Here is a 19,212-nt window from a genome sequence, read left to right as displayed (position 1 = left end):
TATATCAAGATGGTAAGAAGCGATGTGGTAGTAGTGGGTATGTACATGTATATCTACCCTATTCAGTCCCTCTTAAAAAGCGTCTCAATCTCCGCACAAACCGCATCGGTGACACCCTTCGTATTCTCACTCCCACCCAGATCCTTCGTCTTAACCCCCCTCTCCGTAACATTCTCAATCGCCTTCATAAGCCCATCCGCCGCCTTTTCCTCCCCGACCCACCGTACCATCTCCGCCGCACTCCAAAACGCACCCACGGGATTCGCAATTCCCTTCCCCGCGATATCCGGTGCAGACCCATGAATAGGCTCAAACATACTCGGGTTCTTCCTCGTAGGATCGAGATTCGACGACGGCGCAATGCCAATCGAGCCACTGAGCGCAGCCGCAAGGTCAGACAAGATATCCGCGTGGAGATTTGTCGCAACAATGGTGTCGAGCGAGGAGGGATGCAGTGTCATGCGCACCGTCATGGCGTCCACGAGCATCTTGTCTATCTCAACGTCTTCGTACTCTTTTGCGACTTCGTAGAAGACTTTGTCCCAAAGAACCATGCCGTGGCGCTGTGCGTTGCTCTTGGTCACCATGGTGAGCTTCTTGCGTGGTCGTGAGCGCGCGGTCTCGAATGCATACCGCATTACGCGCTCGATGCCCACGCGTGTGAAGATGCTCACTTCGGTGGCGATGGTGTGCGGGCTGTCTTCGTGAGATGTACCGCCTTGGCCAGAGTACTCGCCCTCGCTGTTCTCGCGGATAATCATCCAGTCTAGATCGCCGGGTTTGCAATTTGATAGAGGGGATGTGGTGCCAGGGAGGATGCGCGTAGGTCGGACATTGACGTATTGGTTCAGGGACTTTCGGATTGGCAAGATGAGTGACCAGAGCGATATATGGTCTGGCACGTTGGGCCAACCGACGGCACCAAAGTAGATCGCATCATAGGCTTTTAGTTGCTCGAGACCATCGGGTGGCATGTACCATCCTCGCTCCAGATAGTTTTTACTGCTCCAGTCAAAGGTTTTGAAGTCGAACTCGAAGCCGCCAATGGTTTTGGAGAGGACGTTGAGGACTTGGATGGCGGCTTCTGTTATGTCAACCCCGATGCCATCGCCGGGGATGCAGGCTATACGGTGTATGTTGGTTACTGAGTGGATATGTGATGGCATCTTAGTGGTTATAGTTGCTGTAGGTTCGGAGTTAAGTCAGGGCAAGGATCAGAAGGTCCGATTGATAGAGATCGGGATGGCGATATATTGCCCTGCAGGTTGTGGTGTTCTCTCGCGATCTGACGACGATAGCAAGCTCATGATGTCTTATACCGCATGCAGGTCACGACTACCGGGCATTCTTTCCCCGCCCAGCACAAACTACTTCCGGGTATAATTCTACATTCCGACGCCGCTCCCCAAGACACATGCAGCGCCCATGTGCAACGTGAGCTAGCCGCTCGCAGTTCCCCTCTCGAGACCCTGTGCGTCGCGCCTTCCCCGCGCTAGCTCACTGCAGCCGCATGCCCCACCAGAGCCACGCGTGTCGAACGTACCAGAGCTCACCGCTTGGGCCGAGACCACCTTTGCCATAACAAACATCTTCCCGCCTTCCTCGCATCTCAACCTCACTTGCTTTTTCTCTCACTTCAACAAAACTCCACAATACCCCACAATGGCAGCTGCATACCCTCCCGGTGGAACCTTCTTCGACACGGTCAAGAAGAGCTTCGTAGACGTGCCTGTTGACGAGTCCAAGGACAATGCTATCTCGACGACGGAGTTCCTAGAGGCGGCTGAGAGCACGACTATCCTGTTCGATGTCTTGGGCTCGGTGGCATTCAAGCCGGTCAAGAATGACATGAGCGGCAACATCAAGGTGAGGACTGGAATTGATGCTGCAGAAACAGCTGTACTAACCCAAGGCAGAAAATCCGCGACAGACAGCTCGCAGCACCCGCCCAGTCAGAATCACTCCAAGAACTGGCCCTGAATGAGCTCAAGGAGAAGAAGCACACTGCTACCGAAGGTCTCGTGTGGCTGAACCGGTAAGCTATCCTTTTGCAACTCCTATATCATGTTACTAACCTTTCATAGTGGCCTCGACTTCACTGCCCAAGCCCTCCGTCACAACATCTCGAACCCCTCCAAGGAGCTCGCCGACTCCTTCCGCGATGCCTACGGCAACACACTCAAGCCCCACCACTCCTTCATGGTCAAGCCCATCTTCAGTGCTGCCATGAGCGCTACACCCTACCGTAAGGACTTCTACGGAAAGTTGGGCGATGACGAGAGCAAGGTCCAGGCTGAGCTGGAGAAGTGGCTCGCGGCGTTGGAGAAGCTTGTCGCTATTCTGAACACATTCTTGGCGAAGAAGGAGGCCAAGTGGTAGATATGGGAAAATAAAGCGACGATAGGTACTGGCATGTCCTACGATATGAATGATGAATATGAACAGCTATAAGATGCTGTATGATACAATCCCTATCCTTGCGTCCGTGACCTCTATGCCCTCCCTTCCGCATCCCACCCCTCTTACTTCCTCCTCTCAAACACAAACAGCGCCTCGTCCTTGCCCGCAAAACTCGGCAACGGCATCCTCAGCACCAACTCAAACGCCTTCAGATTCTTCTCTACCCACTCGTCCACTATCATATCCTGAAACCCCGTAAACCCATTCCCATTCTGCGTTCCCGCAACCACAATCCTATCTCCTGCGAACGCCTTGAGCAGCGGCCCCGTAAACCCCCCTGTCGCTTGCGGGTAGACGAGTAATAATACGCACCCCTTCCCGCCATCATGCCGTTTGAGATACTCCTTCCCATCCACAATAATCGTATCCTTAACCCACGTCACACGATACTCACTAACCTGATTATCAATAGCCCGGACATCAAGTCCCTTCTCCGTACCAATATGCGAAACAGGGAAGTTACGGAGCATGTACGTCCAATACCCATTTCCGCTCCCTATATCCAGGATAGGTAGTACATTCTCCTTCGCTGGCCGCGCCGGCTGAGCCAGTTTAGCCAAGACGTGTAAAGCGGCGTAAGACGGGACGACGCAGCCGAAGTGGTGGTAAAAGATTGGGAGGATGTGATGTGAGATTCGGGTATGTGTTGTTGAGGGTAAGGGGCCGGCCCATTCTAGTTCTTCACAGGAGTAGGTCCAGAGATCGAGGTAGGGGTTTTTGTGCTGGCGAGCGGGCTTTTTGGGATCTCTTTTCGCTGGAAGCAGGCTCTGGGTTGATTTGTTGAGTAAGCGGCTGGTTAGGTGGTTTCCTATGCGTTTGCGTAGAGTGTCGGCTTTTGCGGATTTGGTAAAGTTGTTCAGGGCTGTGGGGAGGTTGTGTTGAGGGGAGAAGAGGACGGTGTAGGCGTGAATTTCCTCAGCAGTTGGGTATTGGGGTGGGTCAAAGGGTTTTCCGGAGTCATCGTGGTACCATCCATGGAGACCGTGGGCCCTCTTCGCTTCGATGGCTCTTTGGGTGGCGTGGAGGGTTGTTTCGGCTTGGGCGCGGTAGATGTATTTATCGGTTGGGGGGATGCCGAAGGATTCTCCTAAACACTGTGCTAGGGGCTTGTTGTTGCACCGCGGGGAGTATTCTTCTTCTGTCCAGGTCTCGAAGAAGGCATCTGGGTTGAAGTTGGTCAATGCCATGATGGTGGTTCACGGGTAGATGCCGATCCGTGATTATGTCTGCAATTCTGCACAACCACCAGCAAAGTTGGTAATTCGCAACACAAGCTCTTTCTCGTACCGGTACGTCTAATCAAAACTGTAGCACCAGTAGGAGGTAAACAACGCGCGAATCGTAATCGCTTGGTCGTGACCGGACCTGTTCCGCAACGCCTTCGGCAAGCGTCCAATGAGGGCTAGCTGAGAAAGAAGCAGGGGTGATTTCGTCATCCATCGGTAATCCGCCTGGTCAGCAAGCGTCTTCTCTTTTCCCCACAAGACGCAGTTACTAACCTGACCGTGCCTTAGTCACTCATTGCAAATGCGATGCGCGAAGTCAATGAAGCTTCGACATGATGCGTGAACTAACCCTACCCCTACTAACAGCTATAAAGAGGCCTCGACGCTTTCGATGCCAGGATTCTTCCTTTCGTGATGACAGACACACCTGGTGAACATCGCTCTAGTACAACATATACTTCGTATTCGACAACCACAAAGACACTTACCGTAGTCGTTGGTCTTCTCGCAATCATCCTGGCTTTCTCAAGCACTTTCCGCAGTATCTGGTTCCCTGCTGTCCTTACCAAGCCCACCACACGCGCAATGTCGACCGCAGGTCCAACTTCGATGAAGCTCACCAAGCGCGGTTGGTCGCAACGCGGACATGCCGATCACGATTGGCTATACACATACCATACTTTCTCCTTCGCGTCGTACTATGACCCTAGACACGAGAGCTTCGGCCCGCTGAGGGTCATCAACGAAGACAGAGTAAAGGCGGGCACCGGTTTCGGTACGTACAGACCATCTCTCGCTCCCTATGCACATCCTACGCCCACCCTATCCCTTGCTAACACTACCAAACAGGAACACATAGCCACGCCGAATTCCTCATCTTCAGCTACATCGTCAACGGCGTCCTCGAACACAAAGACAGCATGGGCAACCTCGAAAACCTCAAGCGCGGCGAAGTCCAATTCACCTCCGCCGGCACGGGCATCCGCCACTCTGAATACAACCGCAACACCGACTCCGAAGTCCATTTCCTCCAGATTTGGGCCAAGCCCAACAAGCGCGGTCTTAAGCCCCATTACGAAACGAAGAAGTTTACCGACGAGGAGAAGGCGGATAAGCTGGTTAGGATAATGGAGTCTACGGACAGGTTGGAGAAGAGCAAGGGTGCTATTGGGCTGCAGGCTGATCTTAGCATGGATGCGTCGATTTTGTCGCCGGGTAAGAAGGTGGTGCATGAGCTTGTTGCCGAGGGGCCGAGGAAGCTCTTTGCGCATGTTGTTATGGGTGGACGGTCGCAGCCTAAGCAGGGTGGCGCGCAGGTCAAGATTGGCGATACGGTGTTTGGGGAGGGTGATGGCGCGTATATTGAGGGAGTGAGCGGGCCTGGCAAGATCGAGATTGAGAGTGTGGGCGACAAGCCCGCTGAGTTCTTGCTGTTTGACATGGGACCTCAGGATGTGTAGACACATTTCAAGGATGATTTCAGGTACTGATATTTAAGATAGTAATACACATTTCAAAGAATCTTGCATATGCCATTTCAGTACGCTGCCGTCCATCCAAAATATTCCGCGTCCGACATGCTAGGATTTTCGTCGACCTGGGGAAATCCATAGATTTCGTTTTTGAGCCTTCACTTGAGCTCTTCCAGCACTCGACAGTTCCGCTTACTAAAGATTCCTTGTCTATCGATGTCGCTAGTGGGACTGTGGGTATTTTGAGTACGCAGCTGGTGACCATCACCATGTATACACCAACGGCTACGCTAGGCTCAGCTTTTATCTTTATGGCTTTTCAAGTGAGATGGGATCGTCTGCTTGAACAAGAGGTTGGAGGGTGATTATACGCGAGTTGATGACCTGGTGGGATCGGAGTTGTAAATCTTCAGCGGTTGATTTTCACTAATCGTTTGATAGCTACACTGTCTGTCTTTGAAGACCATGCAATCGGTTTGCTTCCCGTTCGACGTCTGATCAAACGCCAGCGTCGTGGTTGCATACATGCGATGCCAACGCAACGGTCTGATCCTCTGACCGCCAACTTGTTGTCACCGCGCAAATCGACGCCTTGACACGCAAACCGTAGGGATCTCATCATCTCTCGGTTCCGTGTCCGGCATCCGACCACCTGACAGGTGTCGTCGCTGTATAATTTGGCTCGATCGACACATGCTGTGTCAATGAAGCGTCACTGCCAATCAGCTCGCTTTCGTCATCAGCATAATAGATCGACGAGCCTTCTGAAGGCGCTCTCCTGAGACTTCTTCAATCTCGTGCAAGAAACATACCACAGCCATACATGGCACAGCATAGTGCTGCGATAAGGATGCCAACTAGAACGCCTAGCGCGAATTAGGGAAAGTATGCGGGCATGTTTGGAGCTTGGTATTTCGGGTTTTGGATTCTACCTGTCATGACTAAAGGTAAAGTGAGTAGGAGTCGATTGGTTGAACGATCGACTAAAGCTGTTGAGAAAGCTAGTGAAATGACATGCCGGTCGACTATATATACGTATCCCGGCTTGCTCTTCGGATCATGTGGATGTGTCAGCTCGCCAGATGCGGCTATCCCCCGGTTCTACATCGATCCGCTTCGGCGTTCGTTTCTCTTACCAGTACTCCGTCAACGGTCTCACGGTCTCTCACTCCATAATCTTTACATAGATCCTTTTTCTTCTTCGTTTTGCTCAACGCGTCATCTGCAAAGGGGTTCCCACATTCATATTTCATGTCACTGTGCGATGCCTGCCGCTCTATATTCTTGGTCGAGTTGTAGGCCGCATAATGAGATGACGAGTCGCTGATGTCTGTCCGAACACTGTATCTTGAGCTGGATGGATACGCTGGTCCTGGTACAGTAAGACCCTCCGCATCGTTACGCGATGGCGGTCGTGCATTCTCTTGGATGGGCACAGAACCGGGTCTGACGGGGTTGCTCTGCATATCATGTTCCTCATCTCTTGCGTGCACATGGTGGTGGAGCTGCAAAAGCAGTCGCAGACTGACTATGATTTGGATGATGAGGACGACAAGAATAACGAGGCAGATAATTGCGATGCTTTCAATCTCCATCTTGCAGTTATGCGGGCATGAATGCTATTCAATTAGATGTAGATATATCATTGAATGGGTCACGTATATATTGTGAGTACACGTGTGTATTCCGCGTTGTTATGATGATGCTGACAGCAGAAAAGCCAACTCAGAATCAGGATCAGGGGTATGAGATCTATTCCAAATCGAAAAGTATACTTCGCAACGGCTTCCAAATTACGTAGGTCTACTCACTTCGCAGTGTTCCAGTATTTCCAGTTTTCAACTTTTCCCAGAGCCGCCATTTCTTACCGCTACGTAGCCGTCTTTTGCTCACATCTACCAACAGCATTCCCGTTACTATCACAGACCACCATCGCCGCTACTATATCTATGCGTAATATGCAACCCCTGGATGCGCATTCTCTGCTGTCTGTGTCGGTCTCGGTCGCGTCGTTCTATAATCGTAGTACAAGTCTGACTGAGAATCTGTCCTTCTGGGTCCAGCGTGATAGTTGCGCATCCTGATCTTTATGCGTCAGAATCACTGTTTGAAGAGAATATAGCGCCAAATGAGGGGGTTTGGGGATTTCGGCACTTTAGGTGAGTAAGACTTTGCTGCTTTCATACCGTCACCACCACAGCCAGCGCATTGCCCCTTCTAATGTCGCAAAGCGGTAGTCCCATCATCCATTCACATCCCGTCTTTTTAGCCTCCACTATTGTCTCTTCCCAGGCCACTGCTCACCCAACACATAACTGTACCGCCCCCTCTTCTCAATCCGTGCATCCTTATCACACACTTCCTCCTCATCGAACCGCTCATACCGCGGTAAAGCCGAGACTTCACTACTTCTCCTCGTTACCGCTCGTGACGGGCTCTGCGATCTTATCGCACCACCTTCAAGCTCGACTCTTGTCGACCCTTGTATCAAATCGGCGAATTCATGTTCACTAGCTCGCTGGACCCGTCGTTGATGTACTTTTATGCAAACTTTGTAGATGATGCAAAGGACGATTAGACCCGCGCCGATGATGATCATGAGCCAGAGCGCTTTGGCGTTGGGCCATGTGAAGTCGGAGGCTGAGGCATCGTAGTTGCTGTCTGGTGTCGTCATGGCTGTAGCGATGAAGATACGATACTTAAATCCCAGGAAGATGCCATGGAAGACAGAAGAGAATACGAGTGTCGTGTAATATTTCAAATGATTTGAAGTATCTCTTACAGCAAGCTGCCTCGCTGGCGAGAAGCCGTGCTGGCAAACGCGCAAACGCATTTTAAGCGGCAGACGCCATCTGGGCTACACATCATCATCACCAACATCTTCACGTCTCTCAGTTCGGGAAGCAAACACTATCACATATCTTTGCCATACAATGCATATACGAAATCGATTCGCGCTAAGATGATGTCTAGATAAAGGGATAGAGCGAGAAAGGCTGCGATTAGCCAGGTAGAACTTTCCGCCATGGTTGGATGCAAGACGACGTTTTGAGACAAGCGAGCAGGATGTTCAGGAAAGACGAGAGCGCTGAGCAGTTTTGACAAAGTTTTCTGAGAGCGTGAGAAAAGGAAATGTGGAGAGTATACGTGTGAAGAAAAACGCAGGAGTAGGAAGAAGACATATGCCTAGTACAGAAAGCGATGGGGATTACTAGCCAAACGACGACACCAGCAGCCGAACTTTTGTGAGCAAACACTTGAATCGGGTAAGAGACCGAGGCGTCTACGTGTATTCCAAACATCCGCGATTGCAAGCGGGATGCTACTTCCATCTATCCTAGTGATATTCAACCTCAAGTGTAGGTACTCAGGGCAGTGCTATGCACCAGCGTCATTGATAACAACGCTGATGTAGAGCAAATTGCGTAATAATACCTGGGTATTCTGGTCCTTCTGCAGCATGCCATCTCCATTCTTCCTTTTCATCATCTCTTGCTATCCCTCAGATACGCGTTCCAATCAGTCTTCTCACCCTGGACATCAACGCCCGTCACGCCGTCCCCCTCCGTCCAACCCTGCCACTTCTCCAGACCGAAGAGATGACGCATAGTAGGCCGACCATGAGGACAAGACCAAGGCTTGTCCATACTGCCCATGTGTCGAACAATCTTCCTCATGCGTGGCGGCTGAAGGGTCTTACCGATCATCACCGAACTTCTGCACGCTCGACTTGCGAGCAATTTCCTGACCTTGGTGGGACGCGGTATGTGCGACGATGTGGACATGGAGGAAGACTGTGGGCTTTCTATGATGAGTGCTAGGAGTTCCTCTAGATCTGTGGGTGTAAAGGTAACTTCTTTTGACATTGGTAATGAGATCAGCTGCGCGTGATTACCTGCGCAGTTGTCATCCTCCGCGTCTAGATCGACAACAAAGCCATTTGCGGTAAGTGAGGGTTTGTTCTCGCGGATGACCTCCTTCTCCACGGCAGTCAGCTCGAGAGGATGTGGGTGGACTAGCCGCTGTGGCACTAGTGTTGTCGTGGCAGCAAGACGCTCAAAGTTGTACTTCTCGTCACTCGCATGCTGGTCGATGATGAAGAGGTCTGATGTGGGTGATGTAGATGTAGGCGGTCTCACAGCGATGATGAAGCCTAAATTGAACTGACCAATGATGCGCATTTCATTGAAGTCAGCTTTTGTTACTGTAAGGCTGAGACGTTCTTCTGGGTCTTCTTGGTTCAACTGGGTGCTTGCCGGAAGCGCAGTCGCCTCACTGATCTCTGCCATCGACGCGTCGATGGATGCCTGCACATTTTGCAGATGCCGAGCAATGGCATCCACATCTGTCTCGATGACACGTTCAAGATTGATGGTCCAATACTTCTTCTGAGTGACCTTGAACAGTTTGTTGGCGCGCTTCAGGTTCATTTCAGTCGGCCGGGCTGCAGCTTCTTCAGCGTCAGCAATGAGCTGCGCAATCTTCGCTTCTTCTCTCTCTTTCTTTTCGGAATCTTCTATATACTCATCATCATCTGTGATCTCGGCCTCAGCTTTAGCTTGAGGCTGGGCTTCACCATCAGATGAGGATTCTTCTTCTGGAGCTTCTTCGGAAACGACTGTTGCGCGCGGCGGTGGAGCGCTGGATGAGGCAGCTACATCATCGGTTTGCGGTTCCTCAAAGCCTCGAGACGGCAAACGCTTATGCGGAGAAGGAGAGCGTATTGGTGCATCAGACATAAGACTGTCTTGCGCGACTTCAGTCTCGTCCTCCTCATCATCCTCGTCCTCCTCGTCCTCCTCACTGCTTTCCGCTTGGGTGCCTGGTGCGGCAAAGCCGCTTAGACCCTTCTGGAATAAACTCCTCTTTGGCGTCTGATTCAGCGGCTTGCCAGAAAGAGAGAACTTCGGTGTGTGTATCCTAGAGCGTTTGGCAGCCATCGATCGACTCCCCGTACCGATTGTGGAAATTGTCGTCGTGTCACCAACAGTTATAGTAGCTTGTTGGATTGGCGTCCGCATTGGACGCATACGATCAAAGGCATTCTGGATGGTACTTTGTGACCACGACTTCTGCGGCGTTTGTACTATCGCCGGAATTGGCTGTTGTGTATCGCCACCGTCATCAGTGGGTTCTGGATGCTTTGACGAGGTGTCTGGCTCTTGATTGCGAGGACTCTGGGATGCTATGCGGGCATTGAAATCTTGGACGATCTTGGAAGGTTGGGAAAGCCTGACAGGAACCCCAGCCGCTTCGTCTTCTGGCTCGAACAACGGTGACTGCGACCTTGAGCGCGCTAGCTCGATCTTGTCTTCTCTCTGGGGCGAAGGACTGCGTCGAGGTACATGCGCGTGCGACATGGGCTCTTCAGGTAGCTCACTATTCTCGGGAGAGCTGGCTCTTCTAGATCTTACCATTGGACGGATCGTTCGGTCTTCAGAGTCGCGACCAGCGAATCGCTCAATGAGACTTGCCTTTACGAAGCCTGGACGGACATTTATATCGGGCGTGTCTTGAGGAGATGACATTTCACCCCTCTTTGGGGTCCTTTGAGGAAGCTCAACAGCATCTTCCGATTCACTCCGGTCACCCGCAAACGCCGACGTTGTGCTTTCACGAGGTTGTATCGTTGGCGGCTTGAAGGCGGATGCGGGTGTTTTCCTGCCCAAGAGTTGAGCTTGAGGTACACTCTGATCATGGCCCTCAAATAGCTCTAGGAGAGCGTCCTTGAGGTTCTCCAATAGCGTAGTCTGGTCGTGGAGCATAATGGTCCGCTTGTCTGGACTCACATTGACATCGTAGGCATTCGTGTCCAACTGGATGTCGGCAAATACAAAAGCCGACTGTGTGATGTTATAGGATTTGTAGACCTCATTGATGGCCTTAGCAACTTGTGGCAGAGTACAAGGCCGCGAGTTCACAAAGAACATCTGTCGGTCTGGTGTCTGGCGACCTTCACCTACAACAGGGCGGGAAATGTGGCCAACTATCTTGACTCTTTTTGAACCCAAGTCCTCTTGTGTGCTCCGATTCTTTGCGCTTTGTGTGGCACCTGGTCGGCTCGAAGGGTCCATGACAAATTCAAGGCTTAGAGGAATCAGGGCAGCAATCGTCTTTGCGCCGTAGACATTGGAGATGTTGTCTCGCGTACTCGCATTCGCGTTGGTCGAGAAAGCCACCGTCTTCTTTCTTGGCCGAGTCAGCACGATGGATGGGTGGATGGGTATTGGATCTGCACTCACCCTTTCGGTATCTGATTGCTCACCGAGAACTTGACGCCTACGCTTATGCAAGCATATGCGTTGAGCAGCTGCAGCACTTTGTTGTACTCCCGCTTGATGTTCTTCTCGAGCTCCTTCCGCCGTACAGGTAGGTTATGGAACAGTGTCTCGACCACTACCGTCGTACCCTGCTTGGCTGCTACCACCGACGTCCCCTTCAACTTGCCCGACTGCTCGAACTCCAGCTTTGTACCCTTTGGGCCGTCGGAAGGCCGGGCCGTGATGATGTAAAAGTTGGATAGCGCGCACAGCGATGACAAGGCCTCACCGCGGAAGCCGAATGTCTGTAGCGATGAGAGGTCATCGTAGGTAGCGAGTTTGGACGTATAGTGCTTGAGTGCGATGGTTTCGTAGTCGTCTGGGGAGATGCCAGAGCCGTTGTCTTGTACTTCTATCGCATCCAGGCCATAGTTCTTGAAGCGCACCTCTGTTCACCATCAGTCACCTCATGTCAACCAGAGATCGTGGGGCGAAGACATACCAACCGATGTGGCGCCTGCATCGATGCTGTTCTCGACAAGCTCTTTGCAGACCGACTCCAGACCAACAATGACCTGGCCTGACTGGATCTGATGCACAGAGCGGCCCTCGATGGCCTTGATGGTGGCCATGTCAACCCATGCCGAGGTGACGTTCTGGAGACGAATGAATGCGAACGGCGTGACTACGCGACGCGTTTCGGGCTGGCCAATGGGCGTGACGCGCTAAATGTGGGGGCAACTGGTCGCACTCCGCACTAGGGCACTGATGAGCTTCACGCTACGCGCCTCAGACTTCAAATTTCCTCCGTTCGCATGCAAGATGGATGATCCAAAGGAGCTCGAACAGCTACAAGCGGTCGTGCGTCGCATGGCCGTGCAATCGCAATTCGAACACGATCTGTAAGTGCCGGAAACAACTGCGTCCATGACGTCTGCACAACCATGGTAGACTTGCGCAACGACTCGCACCATTCATTCGAGTAGCTGACGTTCCTGCAGGATTACTGAAAAGAAGCTCGAGCTTCAACAGACCAACAAGGCAGCACGTGCCAATGATGTTGTGTATCAGAAGTATCTATGCTACTATGCAATGAAGGACTGCCTGCGACTCGTGAATCTGATGCATCAAAAGCTCCCCGTGGAGCTACGCGACTTGGTGTACGAGTTCCTCTGCGTCGAGCCTGATCGTCCGATTCCCGTTGGCTCATACTACCATTTCCGTAAATATGACAAGCCTTTTCACGATCCATTACAGAGACTACATTACGACAACTACGCGCAGCCACGGATTTCACACAGGTGGCCATCACCAGCTCCTTATCGTGCTCTCACCGGTGACACTTCGGACGTCGATGTGAAATTGGCGGAAGCCGATGGTAGCAACGACGTGCAATTGGGCCTGGAACTCACAGAGCGCATCGCGAAATTGAAGTTGACCCATCGAGTTGATGAACTGAGTTTGGTCGAGGACAATGACACCACTGTCCTCCCTGACGGCCGAGTCAAAGAAGTACATACACACAAGCCACCAAAGGATATGCCACTTCCATCCAGCCATTTTCTGGACCCCAGATACGTTGGTGCGGAAGCTGCGTATGAGATACAGAAGATATACTACGCGCTCAATACATTTTCAGTATGCAGCGTTGAACGAGCTATATACAGCTTTTCCGAGAAACACTCTGGCCAAAACATAGTGGGATACGACTACGATGGTACCCCCTGGGATGTACCGGAGGACGTTCAGACAAAACCACTGTTGTACCCCAGGAACCACATCAGAAATCTCCAGGTCCGCGTCAAATTCGAGCAGTTCGATGAAGACATGCAAAGAGATCACTTCTCAGGTCTCGATAAGTACTCGTACGAACGACGCTTCCTACGCTTCACTGAGCAAAACTTAGAAGGTCTCGGGCAATTTCTCAGGGAGCGCTCCAAGCACGATATCAATATCGAGTTTGTCGTCATGACTGAGCTCCCAGATTTCCAAGATGACGAGCTTGGGTGGGGCGCTCAATGCAACTACGTGAATTTCCTGCAATCCATTAGGAACTGGGTTTACATCATGAAGTATGACTGTGACAACATCTCTGTCAAGGTCACGCATCACGACCCAGTCATGTCGGCTTTTCCGCGTGATATCACAGGGATATTCGGGTTGACACAAAAGCAATGGGAGCAAGTAAGTATAACATTCGACTACGTGAGGCTGGATATTCAACACTGAACTAACTATAATACAGGAAAAAGCCGTTCATCAGGACGAACGCGCCTGGGTAGCGCAATTTTACCTTGCAATCCCAGGAATAGATGCGAACGACATTTCGTTTGGCTATCCCGCTATTGAGTTAGACCATATGCTTCGCGAGCGATGGGGCATGGACTCGATTTCAGCTACCCGGGCCACGCTCCCCGTCACAGAAGGCAGATATTGGCCCAGTTCCATCAATGCGGTGCCTCTTGACCGCAGGTGGGGCTAGAGGGAGTGGAGAAAAGTGAACACCCTAGAGCCTACACTAACGCTAGATCTTCTAATCTAGCCTTTCTGTTCCAGTGCAGTCTTCAGACCTGTTCGGTATTTTCCTTGTCTGAAGTGCAATCAATGCTATCGGCGCTTTCATGTTCATAGATGACGACTACTACTGCCAGACTAGGTATGGCCTTGTTGTTGTTGTTGTCTGACGTTGCAGCGACCTTCCCTACCGTGACATTGGGAACACTGATCTTGTTAGCATATCATTGGTCCACTCGAATATTATGACGATGAAATGGGCATACTTCACAGGTGGCGTGCTGGACATGCGATGTACACGCTTGCGCTGAATGCAGTGCTTACGGCGGTGCGGGCGAACGTGCCGATTGGCCGCGTGCCTGAAAACCAGGGCAAGGAATGTATGGGGCGGTCCCTAGATCTCGAGATCTGAGACCTACAGTGGATTTCTAAGACAAAGCACGACTTAGGCTTAGTCTCCGACAACGTTACTGCATGTGCCGACGACACGCATGCGTCGTATGGCCGTATCCGCCGACCAGAGATGCCGCCCTCTATACGGCAGCATCATCCATGGGCATCCACTCGTCGCGCGCCCGGATGTGCTAAATCCGAATCGCCGGGCAGCGCCAGGCCTATAACGCACTAGAGTCCGAAAGTCGATGTGATTGACATGGCTCCTTTTGCAGTGGCCACCGCTCGCGCCAAGCCCTGCAATTAAACAATCAGAGATTCTCTTTTCGGCTTCGTCCTCGCGCGGGAATATAATACAGCGTCGATTGACTCCCCTTGTCTTCCCTGCGTCCTCCCCTCCGCGACCCTCGCGCCTCCACCCGTACACAACACAGCGCAGCGCGATCCTAATTCTTCGACTTCGACATGGCGGTCAACGCGAGTTTCGTCTCGCCCACGGCGGATGCAAAAGTTGCGCATGTCCTGCAGCAATTCGATACCAGCGGTCTCCTATCCTCCGTCTTCTCCGGCTTCAATGCCTGGAAGCTCGCTTTGACACTTATCGTAACGGCGGTGGCGTACGACCAGTGTAGGCATTACATGTGTTATGTTTGCGCCGGACATTGCTGACCCTCGCGCAGTCAAGTACATCTGGAACAAGGGCTCAATCGTCGGTCCGTCGTGGAAAATACCCTTCATCGGTCCATTCCTCGAGTCTGTCAACCCCGACTTCAAGAAGTACCACGAAAAATGGATGTCCGGTCCTCTCAGCTGCGTATCCGTCTTTCACAAGTACGCTACCCTTGCATCTGCTCCCAGCTCTTTCCTATGCTGACCGCTCCTCAGATTCGTCGTCATTGCCTCTACCCGCGACATGGCCCGCAAGATCTTCAACTCCCCCGCCTTCGTTAAGCCCTGTGTCGTCGATGTCGCGCAGAAGCTCCTTCGCCCCGAGAACTGGGTCTTCCTCGACGGCCGTGCCCACGTCGACTACCGCAAAGGTCTCAACAGCTTGTTTACTCGTCAAGCACTCGAACAGTACCTACCGGGTCAGGAGGAAGTCTACAACACATACTTCAAGCGCTTTGTGGAGCTTTCGCAAGTAGAGAACAAGGGCGAGCACATTCCCTGGATGCAAGAGTTCCGCCTCATGATCACTGCGTTGAGCTGCCGTACCTTCGTTGGTCACTACTGCTCTGACGAGGCCGTCAAGAAGATCGCCGACGACTACTACCTGATCACCGCTGCGCTCGAACTTGTCAACTTCCCTATCATTATCCCCTTCACCAAGACCTGGTACGGAAAGAAGTGCGCTGACATGGTTCTGGATGAGTTCTCCAAGTGTGCCGCAAAGAGCAAGGTCCGCATGGCTGCTGGTGGCAAGAAGGAGTGCATTCTCGACTTCTGGGTAGACAATATGATCCAGTCCGAGAAGTACCGCAAAAGGGTTGAAGCTGGCGAGAAGGTCGATGACGCTGAGAAGCCCGCGACTGTCATCCGCTGGTTCAGCGATCTTGAGATCTCCATGACCATCTTCACCTTCCTCTTCGCTTCCCAGGACGCTACCTCGTCTGCCGCCACATGGCTCTTCCAGATCATGGCTGACCGCCCGGAGTACCTCGACAAGATCCGTGAGGAGAACATCAAGGCTAGAAACGGCGATGTCCACGGTACCCTTTCGCTTGACGCCATCGAGAAGCTGCAATGGACCCGCGCTGTCGTCAAGGAGACTCTCCGCTACCGTCCCCCAGTCATCATGGTTCCTTACTTGGCTAAGAAGGACTTCCCTGTAACACCTGAATACACCGTTCCCAAGGGCTCCATGGTCATTCCTACCACCTACCCGGCACTTCACGACCCTGAAGCATACCCCAACCCAGACTCGTTCGAGCCCGAGCGATGGATTACCGGCAACGCTGATCAACAAACCAAGAATTGGCTCGTTTTCGGCACAGGTCCCCACTACTGCCTGGGCCAGACATACGCGCAAGCCAACCTCATGTTGATGATTGGCAAGGCGAGTATGTTGCTGGACTGGGACCACAAGGTCACCGATCAGAGCGAGGTGATCAAGGTGTTTGCCACTATTTTCCCTATGGTAAGTCGCATTGCGTAACATTCACCTTCTCCGGAATCTTTTCTAATTTCTCACAGGATGACTGCCTTCTTACATTCAAGGACCGAACAGCGGCATAAAGAGTCGATATTCTATTCAGCTACGTGATGCGCACATTGAGCGATCTTTTCTTGCATTTGCGCCCGTAGATTTCTATGTTGAAAATTTGGTTCGTCCAAGGCAGAGGTACACTTATACTCTGGTCTTGCATCTTTAGACATTAATGATTACGGCCCTTGGCGCTTCTTGAGAAGTAGCCCGTTGGCTTCATGAGTACAGTGTAAGCTGGGATGAATTAATACTGGGACGAGGAGGGGATAGGCTGGGGAGGCGACGGTCTTTTATAGGACAGCAATAATGGTATGGAGAATGTATGAAGTAAAGAACAATCTTCGCGTGCTGTTGTAAAACGTGCTGGGTAGATTACAAGTTCAACCGGTCCACATATCTACCGCGGGCAGGGACTAGAGCTATGACCATGACCCTCGAAGTCCACTCCACATGCCGATAGTCTTCGTGCTTCCACCGCCTGCACGCCCGCAACAACATCTGCCCAGCGCTAGGACCCTTTCGTAGTCGCGTTGCGTCGCCAGGAACGCATCATAATAGCGCGACAAAGAAGGCAATACTGTGCCGATTGCGAACAGTTGAGCTGTCTTCACCAACACCCCGATGCCCACGGTTGCAACGACGCAAGACATCCAGCACAGATCCCGAACAAAAGCGCACGTCATGGCGCCCACCACCTCTCCCTCGGAGCGCGATCCTGAGCGCGTCGGACCGCATCCGTCCTATATCGAGATCGCGAAGCCCTACATCCTGCAGTCGCGCATGCAGAAATGTCTCGCGGAGATTCACATGAGCGATGCCAAGGAAGATGCCGTCCGCCTGCAAGGCGTTGCCTGGATAGACCAAGTTCGGCGCGCACTGCAACTGCCTATCCGTACCTTCAACACAGCCGTCATCTACTACCACAAGTTCAGACTGCTGCACGCGGACAATGAATACAACTGGGCGGACGCGGCAGCTGCTGCACTCTTCACAGCCTGCAAGATTGAGGATACGTTAAAGAAGAGTAGAGAGATTCTTTGCGCCCATTGGAATCTCAAGGTCGGGCCTGGTGAGAGCCTAAGTAGCGATGATCCGGTATGCACCTCTTGTGAGCGAGACTGATTGCGAGTTTAAAGCTAATGCCCCAACAGCGCTTCGAAAACCACTCCAAGCTTATCATCGGTCTCGAACGACTCATGCTCGAAAGCGCCGGCTTCGATTTCCGCAACCGATACCCCCAAAAGGTCATGGTAAAGCTTGCTAGAGCTCTGCGATTCGATGCGAAAGACGAGGCCAAGACGACTTGGAACCTGAGCATCGATTCATACAGGACGTTTGCACCGCTGAAGCAGTCTACGCCAACCTTGGCTATTGCATGCTTAGAGCTTGCAGCACGGTTACACGGCAAGAATACCGCCAAGTTCGTGGATGCAGGACCTGTGCGATACCACAAGTGGGCTACCAGCCGGGCGGAGGTCATGGAAACGCTCCTTGATATGCTCGACCTCTACACCCATCACCGCAGCGCGACTTCAGTTGGACCATCCTACACACTCGAACACTTTATCAACATCCGCATTGGGCTTAACCAGGAGGCTTCAGCAGCGCACATCCCACGTTACTCTCAGTACAAGTCTGAGCGAGCCGCCGAAGCAGAAGGTACAGCCAACGGGGCCAAACCTCGCAATGGCATCGATCCTACAAGTCCACTTACCCCAGCTACTCCCGTCGCACTCTCGCCTGGCGTGGATCAAGCACCCAAGTCTGCAATCGGTATTCGTGGTCAGAACGGCACGGTCAGATTCATGTTGGACGCAGCTCGTGCGCACGGTGAGCGCGCCGAGGTTGAGAAGTTCCACAAGGTCGAAGAAGAGGAGTATGAGGTAGAGGTGCCGAACGACCCTAGGGCAGATGAGAGGGAGAGAGACAGGGCAAGAGTTGGAAGAGTGCGTTGAGTATAAACATGGATTTTTGCGTGTGGATTTTGCGGCTTCTGTTCTTCGCGCACTCTTTTGCGTACGATAGAGACGAAGCTAAGTATTACTAATAGGACTTCATCGGCAGTGCTGATGACTGGTACAGTGCTCCAGCCGCACTTGATGATAGTAGGAATAGTGGGTGCAGTGAGCGCAGAGGAGGGTATTGGGACAGATTCCGCCAGCGCTCAGAAGAGGCATCACATGCTCTGTCAGCTGCTCACGTAGAAGAAAACGTCCACCCATCGAGAAGGGCCGCCAACTTCGACGACATTGACAAAGGCAACATACAACAAAAGGCCAATGACGATGCCGTGGCTCCATTCGACGATAAAAATCTAGAAGATGAAGCATATAGAAAACGCTCACGGGAACGACCTCACGCACAGAAGCGAAATAAGCGGAAGAAGTGGGGCGACGTCAGTGGTGATGAAGATGTTCATTGGAGGGAGTCGAGCCATGAGCGTAATCCGCGAAAGCCGTCAGTTTTTTCCCATGATGAAGCAGATCACGAGCGGAACTTCGATCAAACTGGTCGGCTCACCCCTCCGCAAGACTCCCGAGTTGACCTCCGAGATGTTACCCACCATAGACGTGATGACACGCATGGAAGCAAGCGCCGAGAAGAGGGACAACACTACCGTGAGCCAGGCTACAGCAGCCGCAAACGAAAAGATTCCATACCTCCCTTCCAAGACCGATACC

The 19,212-nt window shown here is 52.2% G+C and overlaps 10 protein-coding genes across 10 annotated transcripts; 5 read left to right on the top strand and 5 right to left on the bottom strand.

The window, feature by feature from the left end:
• Positions 1-21: 21 nt before the first annotated feature.
• On the bottom strand, positions 22-1,414 carry BKA58DRAFT_197961 (uncharacterized protein). The gene has a single exon (XM_046165766.1). The coding sequence runs from the start codon at positions 1,164-1,166 to the stop codon at positions 63-65; it is 1,104 nt and encodes a 367-aa protein (XP_046024508.1). The 5' UTR covers positions 1,167-1,414; the 3' UTR covers positions 22-62.
• BKA58DRAFT_197927 (glycolipid transfer protein domain-containing protein) lies at positions 1,415-2,451 on the top strand. Its single transcript, XM_046165765.1, has 3 exons — positions 1,415-1,866; positions 1,917-2,035; positions 2,085-2,451. Exons 1-3 carry the CDS (start codon positions 1,663-1,665, stop codon positions 2,377-2,379), a joined length of 618 nt encoding a protein of 205 aa, XP_046024507.1. The 5' UTR covers positions 1,415-1,662; the 3' UTR covers positions 2,380-2,451.
• On the bottom strand, positions 2,408-3,851 carry BKA58DRAFT_387232 (uncharacterized protein). Its single transcript, XM_046170538.1, has one exon. The coding sequence runs from the start codon at positions 3,645-3,647 to the stop codon at positions 2,523-2,525; it is 1,125 nt and encodes a 374-aa protein (XP_046024506.1). The 5' UTR covers positions 3,648-3,851; the 3' UTR covers positions 2,408-2,522.
• Positions 3,852-3,940: 89 nt separating this feature from the next.
• Positions 3,941-5,219, top strand: BKA58DRAFT_340927 (RmlC-like cupin domain-containing protein). Its single transcript, XM_046168338.1, has 2 exons — positions 3,941-4,461; positions 4,536-5,219. Exons 1-2 carry the CDS (start codon positions 4,101-4,103, stop codon positions 5,144-5,146), a joined length of 972 nt encoding a protein of 323 aa, XP_046024505.1. The 5' UTR covers positions 3,941-4,100; the 3' UTR covers positions 5,147-5,219.
• A 1,027-nt stretch (positions 5,220-6,246) lies between these two features.
• On the bottom strand, positions 6,247-6,753 carry BKA58DRAFT_402959 (uncharacterized protein; the record flags this gene model as incomplete). The annotated part of the gene is made up of 1 exon (XM_046171752.1): positions 6,247-6,753. One exon carries the CDS (start codon positions 6,751-6,753, stop codon positions 6,247-6,249), a length of 507 nt encoding a protein of 168 aa, XP_046024504.1.
• A 680-nt stretch (positions 6,754-7,433) lies between these two features.
• On the bottom strand, positions 7,434-7,832 carry BKA58DRAFT_318221 (uncharacterized protein; the record flags this gene model as incomplete). Its single annotated transcript, XM_046167663.1, has 1 exon — positions 7,434-7,832. One exon carries the CDS (start codon positions 7,830-7,832, stop codon positions 7,434-7,436), a length of 399 nt encoding a protein of 132 aa, XP_046024503.1.
• A 315-nt stretch (positions 7,833-8,147) lies between these two features.
• On the bottom strand, positions 8,148-12,143 carry BKA58DRAFT_363043 (uncharacterized protein). The gene is made up of 3 exons (XM_046168822.1): positions 11,921-12,143; positions 11,401-11,866; positions 8,148-11,347 (listed from the first exon to the last, which is right to left on the bottom strand). Exons 1-3 carry the CDS (start codon positions 12,048-12,050, stop codon positions 8,644-8,646), a joined length of 3,300 nt encoding a protein of 1,099 aa, XP_046024502.1. The 5' UTR covers positions 12,051-12,143; the 3' UTR covers positions 8,148-8,643.
• Positions 12,144-12,206: 63 nt separating this feature from the next.
• BKA58DRAFT_387229 (uncharacterized protein) lies at positions 12,207-14,193 on the top strand. Its single transcript, XM_046170537.1, has 3 exons — positions 12,207-12,320; positions 12,420-13,602; positions 13,664-14,193. The coding sequence occupies exons 1-3, from the start codon at positions 12,241-12,243 to the stop codon at positions 13,898-13,900; spliced, it is 1,500 nt and encodes a 499-aa protein (XP_046024501.1). The 5' UTR covers positions 12,207-12,240; the 3' UTR covers positions 13,901-14,193.
• Positions 14,194-14,675: 482 nt separating this feature from the next.
• Positions 14,676-16,957, top strand: BKA58DRAFT_197739 (cytochrome P450 61). The gene is made up of 4 exons (XM_046165761.1): positions 14,676-14,953; positions 15,006-15,156; positions 15,211-16,462; positions 16,519-16,957. Exons 1-4 carry the CDS (start codon positions 14,791-14,793, stop codon positions 16,558-16,560), a joined length of 1,608 nt encoding a protein of 535 aa, XP_046024500.1. The 5' UTR covers positions 14,676-14,790; the 3' UTR covers positions 16,561-16,957.
• Positions 16,958-17,212: 255 nt separating this feature from the next.
• BKA58DRAFT_316698 (cyclin-like protein) lies at positions 17,213-18,486 on the top strand (the record flags this gene model as incomplete). Its single annotated transcript, XM_046167589.1, has 2 exons — positions 17,213-17,626; positions 17,683-18,486. The coding sequence occupies 2 exons, from the start codon at positions 17,213-17,215 to the stop codon at positions 18,484-18,486; spliced, it is 1,218 nt and encodes a 405-aa protein (XP_046024499.1).
• Between the last annotated feature and the right edge of the window lie 726 nt (positions 18,487-19,212).

Source organism: Alternaria rosae (assembly GCF_020736505.1).
Source record: "Alternaria rosae strain MPI-PUGE-AT-0040 chromosome Unknown BKA58scaffold_6, whole genome shotgun sequence".
In the NCBI taxonomy this organism is placed as follows: domain Eukaryota; kingdom Fungi; phylum Ascomycota; class Dothideomycetes; order Pleosporales; family Pleosporaceae; genus Alternaria; species Alternaria rosae.
Note: the sequence above shows the minus strand (reverse complement) of the source record. Positions and strands in the feature narration are given on the sequence as shown.